Raw genomic sequence first — 10,066 nt, forward strand, 5'->3', positions numbered from 1 at the left:
CTTCCATTATGACATTACCCATTTTGACGTCATTCATTATGACATCATTGATTATGACGTCACGAACTATGACGTCACCAATCACGACATCATCCATTATGACATCGCCCATTCTGATGTCACCTATTATGTTGTCATTCATTAAGACATCACCAATTATGACATAATCCATTATGACATCACCCATTATGACACCAATTATGATGTCACCCATTATGATGTCATCCATTATGATGTCGTCCATTATGACGTCACCCGTTATGAAGTCACCGATGGAAGGGAACTTGTCCATTTCAAACAGCTGGGATCCATGATCTTATTGCTGTTGGATCTTTTAGCCTCTTTGGCTCTCCATTCATCAATCAGATCCTAAGGGAAAGAGCATGAAAGGGCAGGTTAAAACACACGATCCACACTGGAGAATTATCCAAGGTACAACAGCACACAGCCAAGTCCACAAGCCTGAAGGTGACCAGCCTCCTAACTGCTCAACATGACAAAAATAACTTTTCCTCTGCAGAGCTTTCTCCAGGCCCTTCCAATCCCACTGATCAGCTGCTTTTAGCAACCAAGTGAAGTCTCAGGGAGGGAAGAACAAAAGAGAGGTGCCATACTTGGGGACTTATAAACCACTTCTCTCATGTCTAAACAGGGTACAAACAGGACTCATTCAAGATTCCATTGATTCAGTTCACTTCTATGTCAACCATTTGCCCAATAAAGGGCAGGCATGAGGAGGAGCACAATGGGAATATTGATCCATTGTCCCCTAAAAAGCCACTTACACCGAGCAAAGTTATTCCACACGTGAGAAAAGGAAAGTCAGTGCACCATATTCTACACTACTGAAGACTCACCTTGGATGTTCACATCATATTTGATCAGTTACTGCATTTGAAAACTACAGTGTTCCCCCTCAGCTAGAACCAAAAACTGGAAAGTCCAGCACAACACAAAGGAAACCCTGATGTCAACGAGTTCATCTGAATTAAACAGCTAAATACAAGGAAACAAAAAAAATATGCAGAAATAGCCACCACAAATCTTACCTGTCTTTTCAGGACCAGGTGTTTTCCCTTCCAGTACTTGAGCATCTGAAGTGCCTGCAAGGTGCTAACAATGTCAACAGGATGCACTGCAGTCTCCTGGCTGATTTCTGCAAACCAGCAGCACTTTATGTTAGAACAGACACAGATTCCCCTGCAATAGCCTGTAATTGTTAGTTGTCACCTCCAAGTTTCAGGCAACTCTTTTGGAAGGGATGCACACAAAATGCCCTGCACATGCTGAGGAGGTACCTGCTCTGGCTGTCTGACTTGCAGCCTTTCACCCTTCAGAACTACCCTGACATGTCTGGGAGATGCTGCACACTCCTTGGTGCCATCATCATATAAATAATGTTAAAGAAGTTCAAATAGTCTCAACGTTTTCCCACAGCATCAGAAAGCCTCTCAGTGGAGCCATTTTCCTATTTAACATTCAAGTTTTAATTAGAAAATTAAATTATTCTAATCTACAGAGGGATAAAGTCCTTTCTGAATATTTTAAATGTATTTTTTTTAAGAATAAGCCATTATATAGTTTTATACTCTTCAAGCTGACTTATCTTTAGTGGTGGCAGGACTGGAAAGCAGCCATACCCAATTATAGGAATATTCCACCAGCTCTGCTGCTACACAAACATCTCCATGAGTGAAGCATGACCTGCCCCATCTTTAAGGAAGATGAATGAATGAGATGCAGGGGGATGTTCCTGAACCCACTCACTGCAAACCTTTTCCCTGGGAAGCATACCTTGGATAGAAATCTCTTGTCCTTGGAAATTATGCAGGTAACGAAGAAGAATTTCCTTCCAGTAGCTCCTGTAGCTGATGAGCCCTAAATCAGACAGAGGACGTTCTGGAGAGCCAACTTTTTCTTCTACTTTGGAAAGCAAATACCCTGCAAAGGAAAAAAAAAACCCAACATTTATCCTTCCTAAACTACTCTCTCCTGACTGCTACCCTCTTTAGCACACAGAGAAAGCAGCTAGAATGAAGCCTGCTCAGCCACAACCGTAGATATATTAGATTTATCATGCCTCCAGGATTTCTCTCTCCATACTTACTGAAGTCAATGAGCATCTTGCCATAACCTTGCCTCATGTACTGGGGCATTGTCAGGATACAAGAAACATTGTAGCTGAGAAAAGAATTCTTCTGGTAAAAACAAGGAGAGAGAGAGGAGAGATAACAGGTCTTGATCTGTACAAACAATGGGGATATCATCACCCCAGCAGACTGAACAAGCCTGTGCAACTGATACAATACAAGGTGAAAGGAGCAACAGCAGAAAAACCTGCCTAACAACAAGTCACACAATCATCCTTCAGCTACCAACCTGGCTTAGTGTCTTGCTTGATTAGCCATTACATTGGGTGTTTGGTGCACAACTTTAAGCCTAGGATAGCTGGCCATGGAGTTGTGCCTGGGTGTGTATGGATGTTCAACTAACCTTGGAGAAATAACCTATCAGGTGACAGCCAGTGTTGTCTGCTTCTGTCATGACATAGAAGAGGAAGGGTTCAACATCATAATACAGTGTTTTATGGCCCAAGAAAAGTTTTGCCAGCAGACACAGGTTTTGACAGTAGATCTAGAAGCAGAAGGAGAGTAGAATACATCTGTTTATTACAGTGGGACACCCCAAGAGTGGACAAAACCATGGCAAATGACAAGAAAATTCTGAATTATCTGAGAAATGAGGTACAGTCTTTCACACAAAGCAGCTAGGCCAGGAAACAATTCCATTTGTGATGAAACTTGATAAGCCCAGCTTCCTTAAGGGTGGGAACTGACGTCTGTGATATCAATCTCTTAACTCCCCAGATACCACATCTGTGGTATCTGATACCACTTGGTGAAGGAAGCAGAAGGTTGGATCTCTGCTTGCTTGCACTGTACTGTGTTAATCCTCTGCTTCAAGGTCATCTCTGGTCACTTGAAAAGCCTCCTCCCAGCTTCCCGCAGTGCAAAATTTAGCATTTGCATTTGTTTCTTTGTTCCTTCCTCTGAAGCCTCCCAAGAGCAGACACAACCAGAGGCAGGACACACAGGGTGCTGCTGCCCAGCACTGAATGTGCAGCTGCAGATCCATGTTCTGCCCTTCAACTCAGGGCTAAGGAGGTCACCCTCACCAACAGGAGGCTGGTTCACACACTAACCCCGAGCTGTCCAAGTATCCACAGGGAATGGGAGGTGGGCAGCACAACCCACTGAGGCTGAGCACAGAAATCTTCCCCCTACCCTGCAGTACAGGATCTTGACACACATGTCCAAGCACTGTATGAGCCAAGAGGTGGAACTGCTGGAGCACAACGTGGCTGAGGAATAACCACCAGGAAAACACAGACAAAACTGCAAGTGTGGACAGATCAGACTCTAGTCTTTCTACAACTAGAGGGAGAAAGGGCCACTTGTGTCCTGCTTCTCTACAGGAAAGGAGTGCCCAGCACCTCTGAAAGCCACTCCAGACTGGCCTGAGGATGGCAGTTCCTTACCTTGTTCTTCTGCCCATCCACTTCAAACACTGAGATGGAGCCTTTCCGGTAGATTTCATCACCCGGTGGGTGTTTCCAAACACATTTTGCCTATGACAGGAAAACAACGACAGGGGGATGGCGTTTTCAGGGTGGAAAAAATTTACCAGCTCCTGGATATACCAGGAAACACACGGGTCTCCTAAAGCAGAGATAACACCAGGAATGCTTTCAGTGGAGATGCTGATAGCAGGTGTAAGGCAGGGGGATCAGCTCTGCCCCAGCCCTCACCATGTGCCTGCGAAGTATTGTCTGGCTCTTCCTGTACTTGAGGCAGAATTCACACATGTAGAGACGGCCCAGGCGAGCATACTCCTCTGGGTAGGGGGAGTGGTACCAGGTGTCCAGCTCGTAGCGGCCAAACGCGATGGTTTTAATCATGTTGCTGCCTTCTGTGATCTGGCCCTGGAGCCGCAGCTGTTCGTGGGAATGGGAAAAATGGAGGACTATTTAAAAAAATAAAACAACAAACAAACAAAAAACAAAAACAAGGGAGGTCGGTGGGAAGGTCGTATTTGTTTCCCTCAAGGAAAAGAATTTACTTCAAGTCTTCTAAATTCACAGAATCCCAGACTGGTTTGGGTTGGAAGGGACCTTCAAGATCATCTAGATCCAACCCCCCTGCATGGGCAGGGACACCTCCCACCAGCCCAGGCTGCTCCAAGCCCCATCCAACCTGCCTTTCAACACTGCCAGGGATGGGGCAGCCACAGCTTCCCTGGGCAGCCTGGGCCAGAGTCCCACCACCCTCAGAGTAAACAGTTTCCTCCTCATGTATCCCCTAAATCTTCCCTCCTCCAGTTTTAATCCATCCTCCCTTGTCCTCTTACTACAATGACTGTAAAAAGTCATCTTTCAATGTGACCATGTCTAACAGTCCCTCCCACAGACCTCTCCTTGATCAGCCTCAGTCTGAGCCCTGTCCACAAACAGTAGTTACTGACATCAGGAAATGTCACAAAAATCAGTGCTTGGCAGCATGCCAACACTAGGGTCATCCTCTTCTTGTCACGGAAGCAATGGAAGCTCCTTGCCACTTCAAGCTTATTTCCTAATTTGCAGGAAGAGGATACTGCCTAATGCTCTGCCTCAGATATCCCAGATGCAATTGCTACTGGTAAGCATCAAAGTGCCTTTTGGTTCATCTCTGGAGGTGGAAGGTGGCTTTGCAAAGCACCTACAGAAGCCTCAGCCTCCACTCCACAGTCACTGGCTACTGTCAGGATGGGTTCTGTTGCCAACACTCCTTAGCCATCCTTTCAGCAGGTGAGGCTGTCTTTTCTTTCACTGAAAATAAACACCTGCTAAATGGGACTGTTACTAATTATTCCTCCATTCTCACTGCAAAAGCTTCACTCCAGCTGTGTGCTTTCAGCACTCCAATGTTACGCCTACAGCAGCTTTGCTGACTTGGCTGGGCTGGAGCTGCCCTTCTTGCAAACTCTGATTCTACCTGAACAACACCACCCAGGAAGCCTTCACATTCCTAACAAAGACCTTTGCTATCAGGTATAATAGGAGTCAGAAGTCTCAGCACGTCCTCAGATGCCCGTGCTTGTGCTCTCCGGAAAAGCTCCAAGTCATACTCACTGGTCAGGTTTTCAAGGAGAGGTTCCCTAGTGTTGCCATAGGTTTGTCTGTGCTCCTGGAGCAATAAAATAACAGGAGATTTTGCTGCCACGATGCTACCAAGCTGTTGGGTCTTGCAGCTTTTTTTAGCTGAGAATGTTATAGGATGGCTGGGAAAGCCAAACTCCTGCTTAGTTGTCTCATTCCAGACAGGAGGGCATTCAAAGAATTGAAACAAGAGCTAATGAGGGCACCAGCTTTGGGTGTGCCAGACATAACCAAGCCCTTCTGGCTGTTCTCATATGAAAAGCAAGGGGTGGCTTTGGGAATTCTAGCCCAGAAGCTGGGTCCCTATAAGGAGCAGTAGCATACATCTCCAAACAACTGGATACAGTTAGTAAAGGATGGCCAGGATGCCTTCGGCAGTGGCTGCAGTTGTTCTGAATATTCAAGAAGCCTGGAAGTTCACTTTGGGACAAAAGATGGTTGTGCATACTTCCCATGCAGTAACCTCTGTTCTGGAACAAAAAGGGGGGGTATTTGCTCTCATCATCAAGGTTCCTGAAGTACCAAGCAGTCCTAATGGACTACAGAGGAACAGGTGGCAATGTTTTGGCACTGTGAAAGCTTGAACGTAAGTCTTGCAAGCTTATCTTGCCCATCATAGGTGGGATATCTTCTCAGCATAATCATTCTCTGCAGAAAGAAACTGGGATGTTTTAATTCACCCACTTTTGATACTTTTGGTGTTTGTGATTATACTGACAGTCATTAATTGCCTTTTATGGTATAGGCTAAAGAAACTGACTTTAAGAATTTGGGCCTTGCCTAAAGTAATGAAATAGAATGATCTAGAATATTTGTAAAGGAATTTACAAAGTTTAAAGAAAAGGAGGGATTGATACATCATAAAATATTTGTTAGTAAATTCAATAGAAATATAGCCTCATAAAAGTTTACTAAAATAATGAACCCCACCCGTGTCCTCCTTGGCACCCACCTGCTTGGATCTGACATGGAGCTGCACAGACTGCACCAGGGAGAAATGCCACTTCTCACCCTGCTGCTGAAGCTGCCTCTCCTCCAGGATGTCCTGCTGCTGGAGCAGGGTGGCTCTGCTGGGCTGCTCCAGGCTCTGCTCTCTGCAGGCCCCACGGCTCCTCTGCTGCACCTCCAGCTGCACCAGCTGGACAGGCAGATGTTCCCCAGCAGCTCCAGGACCCACCCGCTGCTCTGGGATGCTGGGCTGGCCCATGGTGCATGTCAACTGGTGCTCTGCCCCTGCTCCCCGGCCTCCTGGCCCTGCCTCCCTGCCCAGGGCAGCTGGCACGGGGGCCCTGTGGGCAGCTCTTGTGGCCCGAGGAGCACGGGGGGCAGCGGGCAGGGGCCGAGCCCCAGGGGCCCATCCACCCTCGGCTGCCCTGGCCGAGCTGCCCGCCCGGTCCCGCGGTGCCACCGGCTGCTGGACGGGTCCCCAGCGCCCGCTGACAACCCTGCCAATGGCCTCCTGGGCTGGGGCCCAGGCTGTGTCCTGCCCGGCTGGGGCAGAGGCTGCAGGGCTGGACAGGACAGGTCTCCAGCTCTGGGCCCTGGGGCGTCTGCCCCGCTCAGCCCAGATGCCCCCAGCAGACGGGACGGGCTGTCGGTCGCTGCTGGACGTGCCCCTGGCAGGGGGTGCAGGGGGCAGAGGGGGCAGCCTGGGGCAGGTGGGGGCAGCTCTGGGGCGCCCAGCTGCAGGTGCCTGCCCAGGGGCTGCTGCCTTGCTGAGGAGCAGTGGCAGGGATGGCTGATGGGCCATCCCCTCCTGCAGGGCCAGCCTGCCCGGCTGCAAGAGGAGCCGAGGAGAGAGGCCGTGGGAGCGGGACCTCTGTGCCCGCAGCCCCCGTGTCCCCGCTGGGACGGCTCCTGTGCCCGGGCTCCCCTCTCCTCCTGCCCTGCTCCTCTTCTGCCGCCTCTGCTGCAGGCCTGGCAGCTCTTTGCTGAGCTGAGAACGGGCCTGCTCCTTCTCCATGGACATCTTGGCTGTCCTCTGCTGGAGGCGTGCCACGGGTGTCCAGGGGAGCTGCTGCCTCCTGAGGGAGATGCTCTCCTGGCAGTGGGCACCCCACGGCTTGGCTTCCTTACATACCCCCTGGTCCCCATGCAGACCCATCACAGCGGTGTCCGGGCAACAGGCCCTGCATCACAGAGGCCTGGGGGTGGCTGTGGAGACGCCCACCCCTCACCTGCTGGGACCAGCTGCACCCACCTGCACGGCCCTCAGGTTCCCCAGCAGCAGGGAAGGCGCCCGGCGCGGCCAGGAGCTGCTCCCCTTCCTGCACACAGCGACCTCCTGCCCTTGGGGCGGGAAACCCGCACCTGGAAAAGGGCTCCACAGGAGCAGCTCCTCCTCCTCCCAGCAAGCAGCTCCTCCTCCTCCCAGCAAGCAGGAATCCAGCCGAGTTAGAGACTTCAGGGCTAAACTGGCCAAACCCAGATGGTGCTGAACAGTAGAACCTGTTCCTGCTGGTCACAAGGGCTGTGTTGAACTGGGCTGTGTCTCCCGCAGAGCCCAAGCAGCAGGATTCACTGGTACATCAGCCAGCCTGTCAGCATGAGGAACAACAGGACCCAGCTCAGCACAGACCACGAGCCTTCCTCCCAGAGACCCCTGCCCACGGCCCCGAGAGGCAGTGCACATGGGGAGGGGTGTAGCTTGATGTTAATGACTGCGGGGAAATGATTTCAATATCATCATGAACTCAGGGAATCACTCTGTATAATCCCGCCCCCCTCTCAGACAAGAAACACACGTGTATGTTGAAGTGCACACACGCGTGTTGCCCTTCCCTGCCGGGCTGTGTCTGCAGGACTGATCCCCAGCCCAAGCAAGAACCCGCTTTAGAGCTGCTCAGGGCTTCGCCGCCATTGGGCGGGAGGGCTGTCAGTCTGTGCCCTGAGGAGCTGCGGGCTGTGATTGGCCGCCAGGGGTCCGGCTCCCGCCCTCCCTGAGGCGCCGCTGCCTGTGATTGGCTGCCCGGGGCTGCCCTGGGCAGGCGGCAGGAGGAGGCGGGAGCGGCAGGAGTCACCACCAGCTCCTCTCCGGGCTGAGACGCCCCAGGTCTCTCCGCCTTTCCTGGAGAAGAAGCTCCGTCAGCTCCTGGCGCCTCCTGACTGACCCCCCTGCCCTTCGAGCTCCTGTCCGGGAGCGGGAGAGGCCTGGGGGGTGTCCTTGGTGCGGGCAGGAGGGTTTGGGGGGCACGGGTCTGGGCTGGGAGGCAGTGGGAGAGCCTGGAGGGCAGGCCTGGGCTGCACTGGAGGGTCTGCACGGGCTGGGTTCCAACCCTCCCTCTCTCTCTGCTCTGCAGAAGGTCCCTGAGCTGCGGCTGCTCCAGGAGCTCTGCTGCAGCCAGGAGGGCTCTGCTGGAGGCCTGCACAGCAGCAGCAGGTGGGAGATGGCACCAGGGCCTGGGGAAGGAGACCTGGGTCCCCCTGCCCCTGGGCTGGTCCTGCCCTCAGCAGCTGGACATGCTGTGAACAGGCCTGTGCCTGGAGAGCTGGGAGGTGGGTGGGCACCAGGAAGCTCCACAGACGGGGGGTCCATCCGGTCCCCCCGCTCGTCGCTGGCCTGCAAGGAGCCCTCCCATGGCTGATGGGCCATGGCTGGGGGAGAAGACATGTCCCAGCTGGGAAGCAATGGGGAGGCAGGGAGTTCTCTCCTCCAGGAGCTTTGCTTTCTCTGAAAAGCCAGGTCCCAGGTTTTCCCTGGTGGGAGCCCCTCGAGAGCCCCAAGGGCTGGGGAAGAGGGAGAAGGTGATTTGCTTGTGCTCAGCCTCTTCTCTCAGGCAGACCAGCTGTGCGTGGCGTCGAGAGGGCACCGCAGGAAGATGAGGGCGCCGTCCTGCCTGTCCAGCCTGGAATATCTCCTGTGCCTGAGAGAGAAGAAGGGAGTCGTTCTGTCCTGCAAGGGGTGAGAAAACATGTCAAAGCACCAGCAGCGACTGGGGTGGGAGATGAGGGAGGATGTCCCAAGGTGAGGTGGAAGAAGCTCTGGATGCAGGACCTGGGCTGTGCTCCCCAGAGCAGGTAGTTGGGCAGAGGGGGGTGCAGGTCAGGCCCTGCAGGGCAGCGTTGATGGAGCAGGTTCTGCCCACGTCCTGGAGTCCTGCTCCAAGCCCTGGGCTTTGCTGCCAGCCCGTGCTCCCTGCTGGAGCTGTTCCCTTGGCAACAGCTGCAGGGAAGTGACCTTGGGAAAGGGATGAGATCCTTTGGTTGCCCAGGAGCATCTTGGACAAGCCAAGTTCTCCCCAGGAGCAGCCAGGGAACCAGCTTGACCCTCCAATCCAGAAAGGCCAGGGGAAGCCTGACCCTGCCCTGACACGGGCTGCTCCAGAGTCACTTTGAGCTGGGCTTTGCACCCCTTGTTTTCCAATGGACAGTAGAGAATGAAAACAATGACAGGTCAGGTGAAAGCTCAGGTGAATGTAAAGGGTGTTTGATGTGCCAGGGAGGGGATTTGGGGCTGTTATCTGGGAGAGCACTGGGAGGATACTGGGAGGGCAGTGGAGACAACTGGGAGGGGCAGTGGGGGTCGGGGGTGTACAGGAGGGTGGTGGGGGGAACTGGAAGCACCAGGGTCACAGGGGTGACTGGTGGGCTCTGGGAGGATACTGGGAGGCTCTAGGAGGACTGGGTGGATAGAGGGAGGGCACTGGGGAACATTTGGCAGGGATGGGGGGCAGAGGACTGGGAGCACTGGGATACACTGGAGGGATGCTGGGAGCACTGGGGTACTGGGATATACTGGAGGGATGCTGGGAGGGGTTGGGAGGGGATGGGGAGCTCAGGGATACAGGGGGACTGGGGGAACTGGGAACACTGGGGTGACTTGGGGATACTGGGGAGATACCGGGAGGGGGGAACTGGGAGGAAATGGGTGAC

General features: G+C 52.9%; 1 protein-coding gene across 1 annotated transcript; it reads right to left on the reverse strand.

Annotated features, from left to right (window-relative positions):
* Positions 1–258: 258 nt before the first annotated feature.
* On the reverse strand, positions 259–6,401 carry LOC127396140 (histone acetyltransferase KAT7-like). The gene is made up of 9 exons (XM_051643745.1): positions 6,372–6,401; positions 5,108–5,222; positions 3,809–3,996; positions 3,539–3,628; positions 2,494–2,634; positions 2,108–2,198; positions 1,795–1,941; positions 1,050–1,156; positions 259–369 (listed from the first exon to the last, which is right to left on the reverse strand). Exons 1-9 carry the CDS (start codon positions 6,399–6,401, stop codon positions 259–261), a joined length of 1,020 nt encoding a protein of 339 aa, XP_051499705.1.
* Between the last annotated feature and the right edge of the window lie 3,665 nt (positions 6,402–10,066).

The sequence above is a fragment of the Apus apus genome, unplaced genomic scaffold (genome assembly GCF_020740795.1).
Source record: "Apus apus isolate bApuApu2 unplaced genomic scaffold, bApuApu2.pri.cur manual_scaffold_100_ctg1, whole genome shotgun sequence".
Lineage (NCBI taxonomy): Eukaryota > Metazoa > Chordata > Aves > Apodiformes > Apodidae > Apus > Apus apus.

Excerpts from the sequence above, each read along its gene's own strand:
- LOC127396140 (XM_051643745.1), bottom strand. The coding sequence starts at position 6,401 with ATGGGCCAGCCCAGCATCCCAGAGCAGCGG. Across the intron at positions 5,223-6,371 it reads CCAGCATCCCAGAGCAGCGG|GAGCACAGACAAACCTATGG; the intron begins GTGGGTCCTGGA and ends TTATTGCTCCAG. Across the intron at positions 3,997-5,107 it reads GGCATCTGAGGACGTGCTGA|AGCTGCGGCTCCAGGGCCAG; the intron begins GACTTCTGACTC and ends ATTCCCACGAAC.